The sequence below is a fragment of the Engystomops pustulosus genome, chromosome 4, assembly GCF_040894005.1.
Source record: "Engystomops pustulosus chromosome 4, aEngPut4.maternal, whole genome shotgun sequence".
Classification (NCBI taxonomy): domain Eukaryota; kingdom Metazoa; phylum Chordata; class Amphibia; order Anura; family Leptodactylidae; genus Engystomops; species Engystomops pustulosus.
This window is the reverse complement of record NC_092414.1, coordinates 23,713,512-23,736,391: the sequence shown is the minus strand read 5'-3', so window position 1 is coordinate 23,736,391 and position 22,880 is coordinate 23,713,512. Positions and strand designations below refer to the sequence as shown.

The 22,880-nt window shown below is 44.1% G+C and overlaps 1 protein-coding gene across 2 annotated transcripts in view; it reads right to left on the bottom strand.

Moving 5' to 3' along the window:
* Positions 1-1,529: 1,529 nt before the first annotated feature.
* GEMIN5 (gem nuclear organelle associated protein 5) overlaps positions 1,530-22,880 on the bottom strand; it is a 28,748-nt gene continuing 7,397 nt past the window's right edge. For both annotated transcript variants that reach the window (XM_072145509.1, XM_072145510.1), the window contains exons 6-29: positions 22,643-22,762; positions 20,906-21,041; positions 20,657-20,819; positions 18,326-18,538; positions 18,039-18,124; positions 17,568-17,650; positions 17,351-17,487; positions 16,548-16,621; positions 16,174-16,355; positions 15,904-16,043; positions 14,600-14,771; positions 14,295-14,513; positions 9,486-9,605; positions 8,547-8,672; positions 7,649-7,744; positions 7,117-7,254; positions 6,345-6,492; positions 5,961-6,080; positions 5,631-5,841; positions 4,389-4,649; positions 4,115-4,277; positions 3,159-3,549; positions 2,789-2,879; positions 1,530-2,029 (exon numbers count right to left, since the gene is read on the bottom strand). In XM_072145509.1, the coding sequence (XP_072001610.1) occupies positions 1,865-2,029; positions 2,789-2,879; positions 3,159-3,549; positions 4,115-4,277; positions 4,389-4,649; positions 5,631-5,841; positions 5,961-6,080; positions 6,345-6,492; positions 7,117-7,254; positions 7,649-7,744; positions 8,547-8,672; positions 9,486-9,605; positions 14,295-14,513; positions 14,600-14,771; positions 15,904-16,043; positions 16,174-16,355; positions 16,548-16,621; positions 17,351-17,487; positions 17,568-17,650; positions 18,039-18,124; positions 18,326-18,538; positions 20,657-20,819; positions 20,906-21,041; positions 22,643-22,762 (3,755 nt within the window). In that variant the 3' untranslated portion in view covers positions 1,530-1,864. The remainder of the gene's footprint in view (positions 2,030-2,788; positions 2,880-3,158; positions 3,550-4,114; positions 4,278-4,388; positions 4,650-5,630; positions 5,842-5,960; positions 6,081-6,344; positions 6,493-7,116; positions 7,255-7,648; positions 7,745-8,546; positions 8,673-9,485; positions 9,606-14,294; positions 14,514-14,599; positions 14,772-15,903; positions 16,044-16,173; positions 16,356-16,547; positions 16,622-17,350; positions 17,488-17,567; positions 17,651-18,038; positions 18,125-18,325; positions 18,539-20,656; positions 20,820-20,905; positions 21,042-22,642; positions 22,763-22,880) is intronic.

The following is a 22,880-nucleotide window of genomic DNA, read 5'->3' as shown; positions in this document are numbered from 1 at the left end:
CCCTCAAGCTCATTTGCATAACTTTTAAAGCTTATATTTTTTTGGTTAAAACAACTGTATAGGGAGCTAAAAGAAGAGCAGAGGGGCACACACCAGTATATGTGTGGAGGTTTACAATCCTTCAACCTGGTGGTAGATTTCCTTTGTTATTCCCTTAACCACAGGATGAGTGGGAGTCACATTAGTTGGATTACCCACGATTACCAGGGGGTCCGACGATCACTGAGGGTGGAGCAGCACTCCATTCAATTACATGGGAGTGCAGGAGAGAGCTGCCTAATCTATGACAGTTCCCATAGACATTGAATGGAGCAGCATGCTCTTCTTGCCAATCCTCCCTCTGATGATAATGTGCCCCCCCCCCCATACTGGTCATCATTGGTGAGCGTCTGATGTGACTCCCAATCAGCTAGTCAACCTCATCCTGTGGATGAAATAGTTGGGACAACCCCTTAAAAAGTGCAGTATCACCCTGATCCCAGAAGTGATCATACAGGACTGAAGTTTACTTTTTGACACTTCCCCCAGGCTGAAAGGTGCAATACCACACAGGGTCCACTGAGAAGGGTGGTGCTGTGTCCTGGAAACCCTCTCAGGTTCATTTACCATATAAGCCAGTGATGGCGAACCTTTTGGAGACAGAGCGCCCAAAGTACAACCAAAAGCCACTTTATATGTTGCAAAGTGCCAACATGATAATGTAAGCAGTAACTTATTGACCCCTGCTGTATCACAAGTTTTAATCGTATTGGTGTCCTAAGTTCACCAATACAATAGAAAGATGATTGAGAACTTGGATTCAGGGTCCCCTGAAGAGGAACAACCAGTGTTCCCAGGGTAGGCGCTCCAACAATAATGTCCGTCCACACTTTCTTGTTCCTCCTGTAGCCCTGGCAGCCCAGGATGTTGCTTTAAAATGGCGATGAGCTTGGCACGTCCTGGGCTGTATTGGACCGCAGGAGGAAGTCTTGAGTCCTGTCTGGCAAACTCTTATGTTGGGGTTAAGGCCTGGGTGCCCACAGAAAGGGCTCCGAGTGCCACCTGTGCCATAGGTTTGTCACCACTGATATAAGCCAATGCCTTGTACACACAATTCTTAACCAAATGACGGCCATGTAAGTTACAGTATATACAACACAAACTATATCATACAATATATATATCATACAACCCCTTTAACAGAAAAAAGTCCAACTTTGTTTCTATTTTTTATTAGTCCAATGCAACAAAAATGATTCAAAATGTGAAAAAAAATTGTTTCATGTACACAGCTCCTATGCAGACTAATGTGTCCCGATAATAACGGATGACAAATTCTGTGTAGTCACATCCTCCCCTACGTCTTAAAAACTTAAATCATAGTTTTTAAGTAGTAGTGGACAAAAGAAAGTTGTATTAGGCCGGGGTCAGACTACACAAGCCTCGTTTGTAGTCTGTTACCAGGGTGATAAACCGGAGCTTGTGGAAAGAAAAATTAGGAAATTTTGAACTGAGAATATTCACAGATTTGCTCCTTTTTTTTTTGGGGGGGGGGGGGGGGAGGGATTAAGTGCTTTGTATATGAGAGAATATAGAAAAATGGGAGTAGGTAGATGGATCCTTGGCGTTGCACTGCGTCACGATGGCGCGGGGCTCCTGTAAAGCGCCTCTTAAAGCTATAGTTCGGCAAATTCCATGCATTCTAAGGCCCCAGTTAGACCATCGCAGCGCTGGTCCGTACCCGAGCGTCTATACACATAGTGCGGATGGATGACTATATAGTATACAGCTCCGAGGAGAAGCAAAGGCAGCGGATGGATGCCGGCGGCACTAGTGCAGTGGTTATTGCAGACCTGGAAGCAGTAATAAGCCCCAAGCTCAGTCTCTAACAGGACAGAAACTTGCTGGCTGCTTTGTGGTGCTCCGGTGACCCCAAGGCGTGCCTCTGCAGGAGACTCCTCGCCTGTCCATGTACATCCGGGGTCAGCGTACAAGAGGGGAGGGAGAGTATCACCAGGCAGCTCTCCAGAACGTCCGGGAATGGCAGCACCTGAGGAAACAATGGGGGCAGATTTACCAAAATTTTAACCTTCAAAAATGTAGACGTTGAAGGCCTGTTTAAAATCCCCTTTAACGCTGGTGACCTGTTACCTTTAAACTTCCAGCCCCTTTAGGTAGGTTATATAAATCCTTTCTAGAATTCCTTTTTATGTAGAGGCAATTTTTTCTTTTTTATATGTATTCACATGCAGATGAGCAGAAGAGAGTCATATTTTCACGGAGATGAGTCAAGTTTAGAGGCTACAAAGGGAGTGTAGAGTAGCTTGGGCTCTACAAATGCTTTTGGAGCTACAGAAAAATGCAGGTACTGGATCTTTATCTGCAGCTCCCATTGCCAACTGTGTATTTACCTGCCTGTATCTCACAGAACCACAAGACCGATGTGTTTTGAAAGAAGAGATTCTTATCTTGATCACCAGCAGGTTTATATGGAACTATAGAACTGAAGATAGGTGCATATGCAATAATGCTCCCACTAAAGCTTTTAAACGCGACTCCCCTCCGCTAAAAACGCGACTCCTCGCAGCTAAAAACGCGACTCCCCTCCGCTAAAAACGTGACTCCCCGCTGCTCGTTCTCAGACGACGAGGATATTTTTCATTAGGTAAACAGGTGAGATTTCACATAAAAGAGGGAATTCTAGAAACGACATTCCATCCCCGACTTAAGGGGGCTGCCAGTTTAATGGGGGGGGGGTGAATCGGGTTCCCTTTAACTACTCCCGGTGCTTATGTTTTTCACTTCTTACCTTTAGGTATTCAGGAAATTCAGCCAATTTATGGTTCGCTGTCGACAACTTCTTCATCAGCTCCGTCAGGGAAACTGGATTCGGGTTAGAACTGAGGAAATATCAAAATAACAATTAAAGGGGAATTCCAGGATCATCTATTCTTAGGAGAGATGAATAACATCACACGGCGGCCGTATGGAGAGAACAGCATCTGGATGATCGCGGTTGCATCTCATCGGTCATACAGGCATAGCGCTGTACATTGTGTGGTGGCTGTCCTTGGTATTACAGACTGAGGGGTGACAGGTACCAGGTGTCTGTACCTATATTGATTACGTATTGTAAGGTCTTGGAATGCCCCTTTAAGACCTTCTCATAGTCCACTCACCTCGGACTCTTTCTGTCCGGATCTTTCTCTGGTGAGGATGCTGGGTTGGAATCAGAGTCTTGGTCGAGTTCTAGAGAATTATCCTGGATCTGGCGGTTCCTTTGATGCTGTTGGATCATCTCCCGCAGCGCCTGCTGAACATCCGCAATCTCCCGCTGCGCGTTCTGGAAGCCAGCGTGCAGATCTGACAGCAGCACCCCAAAGTCATAGAGGATTTCTGATGTATCCTTCTCCCCCGTGTCTTCTCCAGGGGAGATCTCCATCTTAACTTCAGACTGACTCCACCAGATGTCATACAGCCGGATGTACGCGAGGAACGCCTGCACGCTGTCACACGCCGCCAAGCTCTGTCTATTGTTCGGGTCGAGGTTCCTCCTTAGTTCATCACAACCTGAGTGCAGGGAACATATAGATTTCATATTATACAACTGTATATTAGTTCTGTCACATGGCTGACTACCGAATGGATTAAACGGTAGTCTGTTTCCTGATCCAGGAACAGTGCGACTTGGATCCGATATACTCAATGGGGCAGATTTACTTACCCGGTCCCGTCGCGATCCAGCGGTGCGTTCTCAGTGGAGGATTTGGGTCTTCCGGCGATTCACTAAGGTAGTGCACCCGATGTCCACTAGGTGTCACTGCTGCGCTGAATTCCGTCGGAGTTCACTGAAGTTCACCGTCCTACCCTGGGTGCAGGTAAGTGCGTGTCAAGCGACACTTTTTATTTATTTATTTATTTAAATACGGCGGTTTTTCCGAATCCGTCGGGTTTTCTTACGGCCATGCCCCCTGATTTCCGTCGCGTGCATGCTGGCGCCTAAGCGCCACAATCCGATCGCGTGCGTCAAAATCCCGGGGCAATTCAGGGAATATCGGTGGAAACATTTGGGTAACGTGACGGAAAAACGTGATTCGGGCCCTTAGTAAATGACCCCCAATGTCTGATCCAATACCTTTTGGAAGTAGCAACTGGGAAATTTCTTCCATCAATGTAAAATGTCCAGCCTGATGACAGCGGGAGATGACTCGGAGGAGGGCAGACACCATCTCATCCCAGCTCTTTGATAGGTAGCTCAGGGCAGATAGCGCCACCTCTTGGGCGATGTGGAGAAGCAGCTGTGTGATAGAAGGGAGACAATGGTGACGATGATTTGGGTCCAGAGCTCCAGACTGGTGAATTCTGGGACAACTCTAGGCTAAGGTGAGAATGGAGTAGGGCCCTGTTACCTGTTTGGGGCTGGTGTTGGGCGTGGTGGGTGGCATGTCGGATGTACACAGCTGCTGGCACACCTCAGTGTACTGCTCCGCTGAGCACAGTCCATACTCAGTCTGCCACAGACCCGTCAGTTTACTGATGAACGGCTCCGCGCTGCCACGTGCCGCCCAGTCATGGTTACATGGGGTGGACTGCGTCTTCCAATCCACGGGGGTCTGGTCCTGAAGATGGCTGAGCAGCAGTTCACTGGTACAAAAGACCAGCCTGTGTCCCTGCAAAATCACCCAAATACACATGAGCAGAACCAACACTCCATCCCAAAATCAGGAACAAAAGGAAGATATACATTCTGATATTTTCATACATGGCCAATAATTTCCTTCAAAACCTTTGCAGATGATGTTGACACATTAATTCTAGCATCCCTGGTGGCCAGTGGCAGTGAAGGGGTTCATACCAAGACAGTGAAAGGGTTATTCACCTCTAGGTTAGCATTTTGCCCAAACTGTAGCGGACAGTACAACACTGATCGTTCAGCCCTTCCAGTCTTCTCTCCGCACTTATCATAGAGATGAATAGAAGGAGGGGATGGAGAGGATTGATCTGTATGACTACTCCTTCCTGTATGGGATCAGTCAGAGCATATCAGGAGCACTCTGCCCGATCCCCTGTCAAAGAAATCTACCATCAAAATCCATCCTGATAAACCAGGGACACTTACTCATAGATCCAGACACTGTGACAGGCACTGTGTGGCATCTTCATATATTTGTTATCCATGGCCTCCTTCCTTCCAAAATCAACTTTTGGAATGATGCTAATGAGCTTGAAGGACTTCTGGGAAGGTTATACCCTCGGTGCAGAAGCTTCACAGACTGTTAAAATGAGCAGAGCAGGTCTTCCCTCCCCCTGCACTTCCTGCTGCTGCTAGATTACACAGACAGAGGAAGCAGGGGGTTGGGCGAGACGTATTCTTCTCATTGTAACAGCCTGTGAAGCTGCAGCACCAATGGGCTCAGGTAATGCCTCTAGAGCCCTGCAGACTCATTAGTTGATTTTAGATGGAAGGAGGCCATGAATAACAAATATAAGAAGATTATCACAGTCACGGTGCCTGGATCTATGAGTGAGTGTCCCTGGTTTATCTTGATGGGAGATTTCCCTAGTATCTGAGGAACTGAACGGGAGAACAAGAGTTCCCATCCCGCTTGTAAATCCAGGCAATGATAGTAAATATCCTATGAGTGACTTACCAGCAGTGTTGGGTGCGGCTTCAGAGACACCTGGGCCCCTACCCAACTCTTAATAGTGATGTGTTCATGGGCACAACGCAGCGCGAAAGAGGATGCCAATGTCTTCTCCCCCGAAATGAACGCGAGTTCTGCTGCAGTGCTGAGAGACGCCAGGTCCCCCTTCTTGGCCAGGACTTTCGCTGCATCATAGGGGGATGAAGCCCCTAAGTAACTAAGAGGGCATCAGAATTACTGTCTGTGATGTCGTGGCTTAAAGGGGTGTGCGCTAAATTCACTGTCTCACTATGGCACAACATTACCCAGGATCCACCGAGCCCTTTCCCTACTTACCACTTAGCAGCCAGGGCATAGTGACCATCGTGCTCCAGTACAGCGGCCCAGCTGGTGTACAGATCTTTGACTACGGGGTCATCCGGCTGCAGACGAGATTTGGCCACAGTAATGGCTTCTCTACAAGACAAATTCACACTCTACATCTTGGCACAACAAACATCAAGAGTTTAAATGGGAGAAAGGATTTGAAAAACATGGAGTCTTTCTTCCAGAAACAGCGCCACACCTACTTATGGTTCTGTCTGGTACTGCAGCCCATCTCCATTCACATCAATAAAGCGGAGCAATACCAGACCCGAACCATAGACATTAGATAGAAGATGCGACCATGTTTTTTCTAACCCTAAACCATCCCCTTTAATACTCCACAGACCCACCTACCTGTATAAGTGATTTCCTTTCAGGAGCTGCACAGCCTCGTAGACTTTATGAATGGAGAGGAGATGAGTGGCGGCCTTCACATACTGCTCCTGGAAGCACAGCTGCTTCACGTAGGCTTCCACTGCCCACACCCAGACCTTGTATCCAGCTACAAAAATCAGGACAATAGTGATGAAGTGGAGGCGGCGTGTGAACACGGCCCAACAGCTTGTCTACCTCTATGCATCCACGTTATAGTGCTGACCATATATACACACAATGGGCACTTTGTTACAGACACCCATCTACTTGGATTTCCATCAGAAATTGATGAAGTTATGTGATACGTACAGCTCAGGGATGCCCTAAAATGAAGACTTATAGTATCCTTAGCTGTACTTCAGAAGCTCTGATCCTTTCCTGACAATTAGGGCAGGGAGTGTTTTCTATTGGCTAATCTGGAGTGAGCACAGCATCACTAAGCTATGGGAAAGGTAGCTGAGCATGCGTGTCCAAAGCTGTCAGCTCAGTAGGTGGACGCGTACATTACTATACAATAAGAACACAAGGTGGCGCCATACTATGTTCTTGAATGTCATAATTCTTCACATAAATGCTCAGTTTCATGCCACTTTTGCATAACGACCCCACTCATCCATCTCAGAGCTCCATGCCTCGTTCATATTGCTCGAAATTACCGGTTTAATGTGGAAAGCGATCCGTAGAGAGCCTGCTCATTAAATAAAGAGTCATATGCCTAATATAAGTGGAAATGTATACTCCCCACACCTACCCACTGGTGCCATAGCAAGTAGCTGGTCTGTGAGTTCTCCCCTCTCTGCAGCCAGCTGTATCGCCCCCTGCAGGTCACCCTTCCATAGCATGATCTGGTGCTGGAGCTCTTGGTGTCCACTCTCCAGGTGAGCTTTTCCTGAAAGGGCGGAATGTGCAAGACATAAACCCACTTAAGATGTAATATAATACAATGATAATTTATATACAATGTAATTAAAAGAACCATGTCATGATCTCAAATTACAGAAGGTACATTTCAGAGCGCCAGGATCTCTCTGGTGGGATGGGCAGCGATTTGCTGAGAATATAATATTTTCTTGTTCCCCTTGTAGGTGGAGTCTCATTTTGAAGCTCTGCTCTTTTCCTGACAAACAGGGCAGAGACCTTCATATGAGGAGAGCAACTGAGCATGTGTGTCCACAGTAATCATCTCAGTAAGTGGACGTGCATATCACTATACACTGTGAACAGAAGGTGGCACCAAACTATGTGAGTGAATAAATAGTTAAAGAATACAATTTATGACCAACCCTCTTCCTCCATGAGCCGGTGTAGAGTTGCTCGGTCACCGTAGAGGCCGAGATGGGATGATAGTTCATTAGAAGAACTTTTCCCCTCTGCTGGTTCTGTGAATAGAAAACAATGAGGATAAATTCGGTTTTTTCGTCTAGTATAGTTGTGGGTCACCCAATCAATCTCTCTGATGATACAGAACCAGAAGGTGATGTTGGGAGATAATAACACTGCAGACTGGAACTCAGAATCATTTTAGGAAGCATTTAGGAAATTAACTTATAAATGTAGTGTTAATCTTTAAAGGGAACCGGTCACCACATTTTCACAAATACAGCTAGTGGCAGGTTCGCATAGCAATCTAGTGATTAACTGACACCCTTCTTTAGCTATAAATTGTTTACCTCACATCCCCATAAATCAACTTTATCTGACCTTGCATCTCCTCTCAATCCTCCATGGAGGCTGCTGTGATTTCATGTGATCAGATACATACAAGTGAAACAGTTTACTAAATGTTAGGAGGTTAATGATGTCACTCTGGTCACATGATATAAATGTAACACAAGGCACTGTGTAAAAAAAATTTACACAATATTTCCTACAAGATAAACAGAGCTTTATAAGTCTGTAGTTGAATATTAGCAGACGGTCCCCAAGTACAAGAAGGCAATGCTGTGATTTGCAAAGAAACAGTCAAAATAATGGGGCGTGGTTCACTATTGGGCTTGGAAAGACTAGATGTTCAGCCGCCAATACGTCTGGGTTGCGCGGCCGAACATCAGGTCCGTTCATCTCTACTTATAATTAACCACCATCGTGATTTATCAGATCTAGCCAAAAGATCTCTTAAAAATGGAAAATAAGAGTTCAGTTAAGCGCCAAAAGCAATCCAATAGGGTGGTATCCGCTTACCTCCACCGGGGCACAGGGCAGCTGCCAGGTTCACACAGTCTCGATGTTGCTCCTCTTTGGAGCGATGATCTTTGTTGGTACTAAGTGGAAGTAGAGAACGTGACTTCTTTTTTCGGCTGTGGGGGTCTAGAGGGAAAACAAAAAATGGACACAGTAAGACTGCTGCGTGACCTTCTCAAAGGAATTCTACCCAACCAATCATGGTCGGTTTTAAAGGGGTTGTACCATCTTATAAAGTGCAACCTGTAGCAATCTGCAGAAAGGGGGTCTCATTCTTACTCATGGGCGCATGCTTGTCCTGCTGCGCCATCCAATTCTACGGAGCAGTCGGAGATTCCTAAACACAGCAATTCCCAACACCCTCACACTATTGAATGGGGCGGTAGGACCCATGCCCAACTTGCTGCTCCACCCGTTTATAAGAACTGGACCCCCATTCTTATGATCGTGGGGGTCTCACACAATCTCTGTGTTACAGGGGAAAGTTTCCTAAGTTGGTACAATCCCAAAAAGGGGCATTCATCACCTCCGCTAACACTATTGCATTCTCTAATAGGTGCGCCTCCATAGAACTGGATCCAATTAAGGTTTTTTTTTCTCTATCCACCATTGTTCCCAAGTAATATGCTGTCAGAAGGGTGGAACCAGACTCTCGGCTCCTGTCCAGGACCACCCACTTGACAATATACTGACAAAATAGGATATAGGCTGTAGCAAAATGGCACCCATGCCATTAGAGAATGCAATAATCACCTCCTACTAATGGAGGTGGTGAAACTGCGATGGATCAGGATCGCTCTGTTTCTCCGGATATATGATGAGGGATTAGTCACAGGACACAATCCCAAAAATAAAGTTTTATTAGAAAATATCAGCAGTTAAAGTAACAAATCAATACTACAGGCAGCCAAAGTAGATTATTCCCAAATCAACACAAACCTCCCCTCTCCTTAGGTGGCTCTTTCCTCGGGGCAGGTCTCCAAAATATTGGGCTTGGACTGCGCTTCTCTGTAGTTGAGAGGGGTGAAGCATTGGGCTCAGGCGGATGTTCTGCAGCAGCTGCGGTCATACAAGCAGATAATGTGTGCACTTTAATACATATTACCAGGTTACAGAAATAATACACCCCCCACTATAATCATTTCTACCCCCACCCAGAAGAAGAACTAACATCACAACACCGATTGTTATATTTTGTGTGGTGCTCCCTTCATAAAATTGGACATTCACTTTCAACGTTAAAGGGGGTTTGTTTTGGGTGAAAGAGACTTTGGAAGACTTATTCAACAAATTCTCCAAGTTGCCCATAGCAGCCAATCACAGCACATCTTCCATTTTACAGATGCAGTTGAAGAAATAAAAGCTGTCCTGTGATTGGTTGCTAAGGGGGCAGCTATGGACAATGTTTACCTGTGGAAAAATGAGGCCTACCAAGTAAAACGTGTGGCCTCCGGACTATGTAAAACCACACAGAGCGCCAAAGCAAAATTGAAAATGACCCTTTCCCACAGAACATTTGAAGGGATATTACTATTTTACTGTTATCTCTTATTCATGAGATTAGGTATATCAATCTGATCAATGGTGGTATATCCGCTGCCTAAAAAAATCAAGGGTATGTTCTCACTAATTAAAAGGGAGCAGAAAATCAAAGTCACATCCTGCTGCTCCATCCGATGTCTAAGGAACAAACTGGCAGGCACATGGAGCTATCTGAGCACTGTGCTCAGCAATTTTCTGCAATTCCACAGATACTGAAAGGAAACCATTAATTCATGATAACAGGACCCTCTATCTTGTGGTTCCTGTGGATACCAGGGGATGAACTCCAACACTTAGATTAGTATGCCCTGTTCGGTATATAAAGAGTGAAAAGAAAACTTGGGAGATTCTATTTAATAATGTATTCAAGCAAGTTTAATTAAAACCACTTCCCGGATCAAAAAATAATCTATCATGGTTTAGGTTGTAGCTTTTTTTTTTTTTTATGAAAACAAAACAATTGCAGTGAAAATGGCAATATATATCACAACCTAACTGCACAGTCTGAACAAACCTTTAGTGCCAGATCTGCCACTTCTCTCATGGGGATGGAAATATTTCATTCCAGGCAGTCCCCGGGTTATATACAGGATAGGTTCTGGAGGTTTGTTCTTAAGTTGAATTTGTATGTAAGTCGGAACTGTATATTTTAAAATTGTAACCCCAGACAAAAATTTTTTGGTCTCTGTGACAATTGGATTTTAAAAATGTTCGGTTGTCATAAGAACCAGGATTACCAATAAAGCTTCATTACAGACACCTGTGATAACTGTTATAGCTGTTTATTGTAGCCTAAGGCTAAAGTACAGTAAATTACTAACATCCAGAGGTCCGTTTGTAACTAGGGGTCGTCTGTAAGTCGGGTGTTCTTAAGTAGGGGGCCACCTGTATATGATTCCTTATGTCTGGAGCCATATGTCTTATATTATTTAAAATAAAACCCACATAATGTGATAAATATCTAAAAATCAATTCAAAATTTGGTGCATTGGGGCAGGAATGTCTGTTACACTATGCGCCCACATTGCTCACCTACTGAAGGGACTTTGTCACCAGATTTTACCCCATTAAACTACTAGATTTTTTTTTTTTTTGAGAGATCTCACCCGGTGTTTACCTCTCCTCTAAAGTCATGTGAAAACGAACAGAGAAGAGTCATATTTTGCCTGAAACGAGTCCAGTTTAGAGGCTGCATTGGAAGGGTCACTTACAATGCCTCTATTTTCAGTTCTATAGGACCTAGAAATATTTGTGTCAGATTAAAAAAAAAAAAAAAAAAAGAGATTCTTCTCTTTAAACTCTCTGTATCTACAGGTCACAGAACCACAAACCTTATATGATCTAAAAGATGAGATTCTTACCTTTAATCTGGAACAAACACGTTTCTAGGTACCATAGATCTGAAGATAGAGATGCCTGGAGTGACTCTACCCCTGCTTCCTCTAAACTTGACTCATCTCAGGTAAAATATGACGCTTCTCACTTCATTTTCCCATTACATTGGAGAAGATTTTTCATATGTAAATGGGTGAGATTGCACACAAAAGAGGGAATTCTAGAAAGGGCATTTCATATCTGAGGGGGCTGCTAGTTTAATGGGTTAAAATATGGTGACAGAGTCCCTTTAATGGCCTATCATATGCATAGGTCATTAAAAATGGAAAACCCCTTTAAAAGGGCATCTGCCACCAGGATTAAGGACTGTATGCAAATGAGCCTGAGGGGCTCCAGGTTTAATAGGCATTAATGGAGCCTGGAGCCCCTCAAGGCTTATTTGCATACAGTCCTTCATCCTGGTGGTAAATATTAATTTAATTATCGATGCAATAAGCTCCACTTATTGTCCCCCCACCACCATTAGGACATGTTAGGCGTTGTAGTCTTATAGCTGGAGATGCAACGCTGCCATATAACAATGAGCTTCTTTCAATCTTCAGGCCCAAAGCAAATAAAAGTATTAAAAAAAAAAATAGAGATTTAATAAAGTTTCTTACAACATAATAACTTAGGTCTCCTTATAGTGAGATCCTTATATAACCCCCACACACACACACGCGCTGGTGATGTGCCTGGAGTAACAATTGCGGGTCAGGGGGGTGAGGAGAACCTCTGCTGCGCCGCTACATTATTCATAGATTTGCATCATTTATGAGTCGCGAGGGTCTTGGCTACAATTTGATATTGTACAGACTACACAAACTTTATTTTGGTAATCGCTAAATTATTTATCTGGCACAAGTCGTAAGAGGAGTAAGAAAAGTTAAAAAGAGATAAAATCAGATTCTGTAGACTTGTCCTTAGTGGCTCAGAGTGATTACAAATCGTGGGAAGTGTAGGCCTCCCATAGCAGCCAATCATGGAGAAGCTTTTATATTTCCACAGCAGTATAATAAATAGAAGCTGAGCTCTGATTGGTTCTTGGAAGATTTCTGTTTCAGTGAAAAGAAATAATCATGTCCGCACACAGAGGCCAAAAGCAAAACTAGATTATTCGGAGTTTGCTACTTACAGTCTCTAGCGATCCTCTGTGATAGCCATCAGTAGCCCAAATCTCTCCTGTGCTGAGGGTTTGTTACAATGTAAGAACATGCCAATAGTCTAATGACCAGACTGTGTATGGATGTAGTGAGACTTAGGCTACATTCACACTGCCGTTGCCCGCCGTACCGTAGCGCGGTGGGCACACGGCAGCGCGCAGGGAGAGGAGGTGGTGAGCGCTGCTCACCCCCGCCCCTCTCCATAGGGATGTGTGGCGCACCGCACCATATTCCGGGAAAAGATGGGACATGTACTATCTTTTTCCGGGGTACGGAGCAGGACGGTGCCGCACCGTGCCGCTCCCGTAGGGCGCCGTGCGCCCATTGCCGTCTGTGGGGGACGTATATCGGCCGTATATACGGCAGCCGTATATACGTCCCCCATGCGGCAGTGTGAATGTAGCCTAAGAGAAATATCAGGTCTATGGGGTTTCAGTCTAAGGATGGAATAATTAGTTCCATTCCATTCCATGAAAAACGAGACATCTAGATCACAAAGTTTCCAGGTTTTTCATTAAAGGGACGCTAGAACCAGACATACATTAAAGGAAACCTGTCATCAGGAGCCCTTTTTTGTCTCCCCGTCCACATAGAGAATAGTGTGCAAATAGCCAAAAAGTTTTTATAGTAAAACTAGGTTTTTCTGAAAAAAAAAAAAAAAAGAAGATAAGTTAGATGAAAGTTTACCTTTCTGTATGATGAGCAGTGTCCTATGGGAGTGTCCAGTGAGGAGCGGTTTCCCTCCCACCCTTGGGAAACCGCTCTGTCATGTATGGATTTCAAATTAAAAAAAAACAAACATTTTATGTCCTCCACATCCCCCACCCCATCGCTTCCCCCCTCAGGACATCATACATGTCTGCCCCGCTCCTCGCTGGCCACTCCCATGGGACTAGGGACACAGTTCTGCATACAGAAAGGTAAAGTTCCATCTAACTTATCTTTTTTTTTTTTGTAAAAATCTAGTTTTACTATAAAAACTCTTTGGCAATGTGCACATTATTCTCTATTGGAACATGGGGAAGCCAGAAAAAGGGCTCCTGATGAAAGGTTCCCTTTAAATTACTTGTCCCATCAGGTAGGGTATGAAATGTATAAAAGAATCAAAAATCATCAAAATGACAAAATCATGTGAAAATTAGCAGAGAAGAGCATTTTTTTTTGCTTGAGATGAGTCAAGTTTAGAGGCTGCAAGGGAGTGTCACTTCAGATGCCTCCATCTTCTTTTCTACAGCACCTAGAAACATGCAGCTGGTGTCATATTACAGATAAGAATATCATCTCCCGGTGTGGAAATACTGGCAGTAAAAAGAATAGTTGAAGAAAAAAAAATAAAAAAAAATCACATGTATATAAAGATCCAGTTCCCTACTATTTCTTTACCTGCCTATATTTCCAGTTCTGTAGATCACAGAACTACATGCCTCTGTAAGATGAAATTCTTAAATTTAAAAGACACCAAAAGCATGGTTCTAGGTGCTACAGAACAAAGATAGTAGCAACTGAAGAAACCTGCAGCCTCTAAACTTGACTCATCTCATGCAAAATGTGACTCTTCTCTGCTCATCTGCATATGACTTTGGCAGAGATTTTTTTATAGGACACTGGGAACTAATGGGTCAATCAGTCCTGACACCACTATGGGAGCTATATGGGACATGATCCATACCTTCCTGCAGTGATGTTTTCTCAGGAATTACATCAGAAGAAGTTTGATCCTCTTCTTGATCCGACGTCCCATTCAGTGCCGGGGTAACAGGGCTCTCCTGATCCCTGCTCACCACTTCACCCCCGACCTCCTGAGTAACGTTATCCGTTTTCTTCTTCTTCTTTGCCTTGTTTTTTACTTGGAGTGACCGTTTCTTTTCCATGTCAATGGATTTCTTTCCTAAAAAGAGAAAGACGTATAGGAAGGGTTCCAAAATTAAGCAATTTTGGTTGACGACTTAAATAACTTTGGGTATGGGAACGGACCTTTTGGGGGGCGACTATGTTCCTGCTTTGATACGGACCAGTTGTGCAAGCAGAAGTCATCCGCTCCCGTCCATACTTTGTCAGCCTCCACTGGAGACCACTGGACACACAGCAAACGTCCCTTGTGCCCCCGATAGTTACTAAGGGGCTCTTCTTGTAGTACGTCCCAAACCTGGGAAGAAGGAAATTTAGACCAATTCAATGGAAAGAAAACATCAATGGTAACGAATCAGAGATCAGAGGGAACCTCAAAGAGTCAATGGTAAAATAGTCAAATATGTGAGACTCCAGGTTCATAACGATTTTTAGCAAATTATCATGTTATTCCCCCTTTCAAAACTAACAGAACGATGCCCATATTGTGCTGTACGCCCCTTTCTTTCCTGAGTTTTTCTGTTCTGAAGCTACTTGTCAGAAATCTTCTTCCGCAGCAGAGAAGTGGATGGAGACTAAACACTTCCTGTCTTTGCCCTAAAGCCGAGTGTATTACCTCCTGCCCACACTTCCCATGATGCCTTGTGTTCTCTCAACTTAGTAGCAAATCCAATGAGAGTATAAGAAGTGAATCCACTGAGCTCAGAATAGTCTGTACGTAAAGGATCTATGCAGGGTGTACCCTGCTATCATCACATGGAGAAGCACATAATAATTAGTAGAAACCAGCAGTGAAATAATTACATGCAGTGTATAGTTATATTTGAGGGATAACAGTTTTCCTGCTTTGCAGAGAAGTGTTCGAGAAGTAGAAGGGAAGAGTCCTTGATATAGCTTGAGGTGCAGAGGGAAATATCAGGTTCTGCCAGTCTCTAGCTGAAGAACACTAGTCTTTTACTGCGCCAGATTTATCACTGTGATGATTCTGGTTCAGCATAAGACTGTCGGTTCCTACTTTAGACCTGGTTTTAGTTGGTCAAAATTTTGGGTGCACGGACGATTTCCCATAAGCCAAGCCCCTTTTCGCGAGGCCACGCCTTTTAGTTGGACAAGTGCCAAAAAAAGGTCTAAAAGCCTTGACAAATGTGGTGCAAGGCATTTAGACAGTTTTTGGCACGAAACCACCAGCATTGTGGTGCAAGAACGTCAATACATTTTCTCCAGAAACTAATGCAGAATCACAGACTAGGTTTCAGGGACTGATAGGGTGCACCAGTATCTTTCTACCTTACTATACTTTCCATGACACTTACAGTAGTAAGGAAATTTGCAAATTGCAAAGTCAAGGCAGTGTGTAAGTCGTGTGTATGACGCTCAACTACCTCCCTGTATCCAGACCACCAGTTAACCCTCCATTATATTGATCTTACTTGAGCGGTGCCATCATAGCCGGCAGATACCAGCCTAGCGTCGTGATGAGGGCTCCACGACAGGCTTGTGATCTTAGCAGTGTGCCCTGACAAGGTGCGGAAAGGCTCTGTGATGGTGAGCGGGACTTCAGCAGAGTTCTCTGTAACAACACAAGATGATAACACCAAGAAGTATCTGACACTGATGACATATCCTAAAAAGACAAGTCACCAGTATCGAGGTAAATTAATAGAAGACAACATCACAACGTAAGAAAGTGGAATCTTTACCTAGCGCCCCCTTCAGGTTATGGACATAAACCACAGCATTATTGGATCCGGATGCTAGAAGGAAGCTCAGGGCAGGATCCTCACAGTGATCGTGGTGCCAGCGGAGACAATTGATGATCTTATGATGCTGCTGTATAGTGCAGAGAAGCTGAAGATGTGGAGCCAGGAAGATTTCGATACTCCTGTAATAACACAAAAGGAACAAGTTTATACAGAAGTTATAACAACTCTTCAATCATGCGATTCCTTGGTTATGGAAGGGGCATTCCCATCTCAAAGAGGATCCCAGAGGTCAGCGTAAGGTGATGGCAGATCCTAGGGACGGGAACAGCCCTCTACATGTATACGACCCTATTACAGAAGGGATGACCTACCCATCTTCATTACCAATGGCTAAATGACGACAGTCCGGTTTCCAGTTGAGCTCTGTATGTGAAGGCAATTTGTGCTGATTAAACAAAAAAAAATAAAATTAAAAATTAATATTAATCCACGAAATCCCAGAATATTTTATATATAGGCACGTCACATATCATCCACATGAGAAATATACATAACCCTTATATACTCACAATATACATAACCCTGTCTGACCTTTCATTTCAGTGAAAAATAGACCGTAATCTTCCTATTTTTTCAGGAGTATAGAAAACCTCAGGGGGTCGGGATAGGAACACAAAAAGAACAAATACTTACCTCTCTCTGGCTACTGCACGCTGTGGGGGTATTAGATCGCTTTGTGCACTGAGTGGGCTTCTTGGACCAGTGGAGGTTAAGTCCATTAGATAAAGGAAGTGACATCCCAGGTCCTAGAAGTCCACTCATTGGATGAAGCAGGTCCCGTGACCCAAGAACTTCCGGGCCAGGTCCAGGCCCCAAAAAATTGGAAGTACCAGAACCATGCGGAAACTGTAATGGGGTAAGAATGTGTTAATTTTCCTGGAAATTCTACCACCACAATGTCCCTATGTAGCCTATAGGAGAGCTATATATAGGGCAATCTATACTATGCTATGGGGTGGATCAAGAGGAGTGTCCAGCGACCCCCATAGAAGGCAATGGAGCAACAGCCATGGGTGCACATCAGTACTCAGCTGGGGGTCCCACTGCTTGGACTCCCCCTTTCATAAAACAAAAGTCTTTGTGAAGTGTCCCGGAGGCACAGATATATCCTTACTTTAATGTCATTTGTCTCCCGGATAAGCTTGTTGATATCTTGGGCCTCCATAGTCAACTTCCAGGGATTGTGCTGGAAAATGATCCCCTCTCCACCACAACTATAGAGGGTGAACGGCGGCCGGTCCCCTTCAGCCCCTGACGAAGACAGAATATAGTCATTACATCGCTTTGTAGTGATTTCTTTGATGTCTATAAAAGGTTGAAAAGTATCTCACCAAAAGAGAATGGGGGTAACGGTGGACCCCAGGACATGGAGTATACAGTCTTTTTGTGGTAAGTACTGGAGATCTGAGGAGGTCTGTGAATAAACAATTAAAAATAAAATATTAAAAGCTGAATTTACCATTTAACATCTTATTTGTCTATAGGATACAAGTGCCAGAATAAATACACTCCATGTATGGAGCAGTATACAGCATTTGTCATGTATGGAGCAGTATATGGTATTAGTCATGTATGGAGCAGTATAAATACACTCCATGTATGGGCTAATATACAGTATTTGTCATGTATGGACCACTATACATTATTTGTCATGTAAAGGCTAGTACAAAGTATTTGTCACGTTTAAACCAGTATACGGTATTTGTTACATATGGACCAGTATACAGCATTTATCATGTATGGGCTAGTATACACTATTTGCCACGTATGGATCAGCATACGACATTTGTCCTGCGTCTTACTTGGTGGAAAAGACATCATAAATCCCAACTTTTCCATCATCCGTCCCAAAGGCCAAACTGCCCTCTTTAGTTGGATGCCACGAGAGCTGTGGAGAGTAGAGGATAAGAAGAGGCAAAATAAGTAAAATTTCAGAGCATCAACAATGCAATTACCCAGTTGCCCCCAGGTTTTGTTACAGGATAAGATCTGATATCTCCATTGCTTGGCAGATGTGGGGATGTCAGTCCTAATACCCAGCGTGTGCCCTCCCTTCCCATGTAGGAGATCCGGATTATAGTATACTTACTGCGGTCACTTTAGATCGGATCCCTTGCCACAGTGTCTTCACATCGTAGGAATTTACCACAGAGAGGGAGTTCCAGACACGGATCATGCCATCGCCCACGCCGACTGCCAGGCATCCGGATGCCACTGGAGAAAACGCCAGGCTGTACACAAAACCTCCTAGTGAGCTCAATGACCAGCAGCAGGAGAGGGAGCCCAGATCCCAACACTTCACCTACAAGGAGACAACAGCAACAATGACTGCAGGCTGAACTGCACTAAACTTTAAAATTTAATCGATGGGGAGGGGTCATTCATTATTAGCACCAAAACTAAAACTGTCTAAAAAGGCCCTTTGACACATTTATGAAGGCTTTTGGCTTTTTGACCATTATCCGACTAGTCCAACAAAGGGGGGCGTGCTCTTGTGAAAAGGAGTGTGGCTTTAGGAAAAAGGCGCATAACTAAATAAGTCTATTTGACAAAAATTTAGGAGGGCTTGCATAGTTTAGACCAGCTAACAGTGTGACATATTAAGGAATATTCCACCCATATTACCCCACTTCCCCCCACACACAAAAAAAAAACCAAGCCACTGGAAAATGAAACTATGACTGCATAAAACAAGCCCTCATAATAATAGGTCTGATGGGTAAAGATGGAAAAAAAAAAAAAAAAAAAAGCTTTTTAAAAGGATTCCAGATATATATATATATACACTCACCGGCCACTTTATTAGGTACACCATGCTAGTAACGGGTTGGACCCCCTTTTGCCTTCAGAACTGCCTCAATTCTTCATGGCATAGATTCAACAAGGTGCTGGAAGCTCCTCAGAGATTTTGGTCCATATTGACATGATGGCATCACACAGTTGCCGCAGATTTGTCGGCTGCACATCCATGATGCGAATCTCCCGTTCCACCACATCCCAAAGATGTTCTATTGGATTGAGATCTGGTGACTGTGGAGGCCATTTGAGTCCAGTGACCTCATTGTCATGTTCAAGAAACCAGTCTGAGATGATTCCAGCTTTATGACATGGCGCATTATCCTGCTGAAAGTAGCCATCAGATGTTACAGGGTACATTGTGGTCATAAAGGGATGGACATGGTCAGCAACAATACTCAGGTAGGCTGTGGCGTTGCAACGATGCTCAATTGGTACCAAGGGGCCCAAAGAGTGCCAAGAAAATATTCCCCACACCATGACACCACCACCAGCCTGAACCGTTGATACAAGGCAGGATGGATCCATGCTTTCATGTTGTTGACGCCAAATTCTGACCCTACCATCCGAATGTCGCAGCAGAAATCGAGACTCATCCAATCTTCTACTGTCCAATGAGCTTGTGCAAATTGTAGCCTCAGTTTCCTGTTCTTAGCTGAAATGAGTGGCACCCGGTGTGGTCTTCTGCTGCTGTAGCCCATCTGCCTCAAAGTTCGACGTACTGTGCGTTCAGAGATGCTCTTCTGCCTACCTTGGTTGTAACGGGTGGCGATTTGAGTCACTGTTGCCTTTCTATCAGCTCGAACCAGTCTGCCCATTCTCCTCTGACCTCTGGCATCAACAAGGCATTTTCCGCTCACTGGATGTTTTTTCTTTTTCGGACCATTCTCTGTAAACCCTAGAGATGGTTGTGCGTGAAAATCCCAGTAGATCAGCAGTTTCTGAAATACTCAGACCAGCCCTTCTGGCACCAACAACCATGCCACGTTCAAAGGCCACAAATCACCTTTCTTCCCCATACTGATGCTCGGTTTGAACTGCAGGAGATTGTCTTGACCATGTCTACATGCCTAAACGCACTGAGTTGCCGCCATGTGATTGGCTGATTAGAAATTAAGTGTTAACGAGCAGTTGGACGGGTGTACCTAATAAAGTGGCCGGTGAGTGTATATATATACACACATATACATACTACTGCCTAAATCCAATTTTGTAGGAGTCCTACAGTTGTGGTCGAAGATAACAACCCCCATTGATTGAGCGGTAGTGTGAACATGTGTCCTGCAGCTTCATTCAATTGGAAATTAGTCTCAGTTATTGCTGAGCTCAGTTCTAGGATATATCCAGATTGCTTGGGTTCTGTTCTTGTGATTGGTGGGAGTCCCTACAGTCAGACCCTCATAGATCAGACGGTTATGCCCTTGCCCCAAATGTAGTTAGTACAACCCGTTAAAAGTCAAATTCATTCTAATTTCCTTCCCAACTTATTTCCATGTAGCTGTGAGTACCAATATACAGGACTGTGTCACCTTGATGGTCAGCATGGCTCCCATAAGCCAGACCAAGCGAGATGTCACCAGGTTATGCGATACCAGCCCTTTATCACCATACAAACAGCACTTACATCCCGATCCATAGATGTAGACAGAAGCAGCTCCTTCCCCTCTTCTGTGACCAGGGAACAAAGGTTAAACACAATCCGGGAATGGTTCTGTCCCTCCGAGGAGCCTAGTAGGGTCCACTTTTGCTTTCCACTCCTACCCAACTCCCACAGAAGGAGCTCACCCCTGCAGAGACAATGAAAACATCATAATACATCAAGATATGGTGATACCCTATAATGTCACGGACTGAACGGGGTAATATCACTAACCCAAAACAGCTGGATAATATCTGTGTAGGATGCCCATGAGGCCAGTGGACAGTCAGCCACAAGCGGTCCTTCACCATCGGATCCATTCCTCCTCCTCCCCTCCTCTTCAGGTACGGCAACTTCAGAGTCATAATACCTATAGAAAAGAACAAAAATCAAATGAACCCTTTCATGACCGAGGATCATTAGTCCCGGAATGTTCAGGTCAGTTGTGGCAGTTCTGTTCTTCTCTTCTCTAAAGGGTCACATCTTTGGTCCTTTGTTTTACTCATCAGGACAATTTTGACTTAGTTTTTTCTTCATTCCAAGTAAGACATGTTTTTTTCTTTATAGAATTAGCAGATAAATAACTAAAATTGTGAAAAACATTTGGCGGTAAAAATTGAGTAAACCTTTACCAAAATATGTTATTATATATAGTGAACGGTGCAGAGGGTGCATGTACATCTAAACTATCAGATGTCTCCCTGCAGCTTCGTCTCCATTCATTGGTTAGCTGACAGACTGGAGGAGGGCACACTCCAAACAGTTATATCATTTGTAGCACCTAGAGAGAGTTCTGGTGTCATTTTAAAGGAAAGAATCACATTTTTAATATCAGATTGTGTTTCTGGGTGCCACAGATTTCTGACTGCAAATTCAAAAGTGGACATCTCCAGTTCTGAGTCCCCTGCAAACTCAAGGGAAGATTCTCCCCTTTAGGGAATATGAGATGTAGTTTTGAGGGTGTATGGTACCACAATAGGTGGGTTTTAAAGGGAACCTGTCACCATAACCCCTATTTTTCATTATGCAGATATTCCAAAAGCCCATTACATGACAAATGCATAGCTTTTGTCATATTGGTAAGTAGTATAGGTTCGCTATAATCATATAGTGTATTTTTACTTGGCTCCCTGCCAGGTTTCCACGCGGATTTTGATTTCCTGCCTCCAGGAGCTCGGCAGGAACCCAGGTAAATTACACTAAACGATTTTAGCGAACCTATACTACTCACAAACATGACAAAAGCAACTATGCAATTGTCATGTTATGGGCTTTTGGAACATATGCGTGGTTAAAAATGGGGGCTGTGGTGATAGGTTCCCTTTAATTATTGCTTCCGGTTGCGAGATGCAGTGAAAAGTTTTCTTAATGAATGAATGAAAGGACTAAATAATGAGACAAAAAGTAACTGGACTTCTCCCCTTTAAAATGAGAGCTGTGCTTTCAAGGTGCCACAGATATAGCTGTTGGAAGTTTTATAGTGTCTGTAAATGTGCTAGCTGCACCTATACTACCAATATGTCAAAAGCAACTATGCATTTGTCATGTTATGGGCTTTTGGAATATCTGCATGGTGAAAAATGGGGGTTGTGGTGACAGGTGTCCTTTAAGACCCGGCTATAGTATTACCATGAGAGACAAAAAGTAACTGGACTTCTCCCCTTTAAAATGACACCAGAGCTGTGCTTTCAGGTGCCACAGATATAGCTGTTGAAAGTGCTATAGCGTCTGTAAATGTGCTAGCTGCACAGGGTATGTGTGGGTAGGACCTATACGGCCGTATGGCAGCCGTGAAGCAGTTAAGAGCTAAATGAAATAGCATGTATTCTGCGGATTATCCCAGATATATAATAGATTGTCAATCCCGCGCGGAATGGAACGTTTCCCCATTAATATTCATACCCTGAGCCAGCGCATGCACTCACCCTGCATAATAAGGATATGGGCAGGACACACCTGGGGGGCTCCTACCTTTGCCTGTGGAGGAACTCCAGATCCGGATGGTTTGATCTTTGCTGCCTGAGGCCACGTAGCAGCCCTTGTTCTCAGACTCCGGCAGGAGATCGCCATTGGTTGCGTTCAGTTCTCCTCCTGATGAAAAGTTAGAGAGAATCTGTATCAAAAAAACCAGTGAAAAGCCGGGTGTTTTCTCGATTACTAATGCATCCTCCATCTTCTATTCTTTTTTAGCCCGGCTTACAAAGAGACT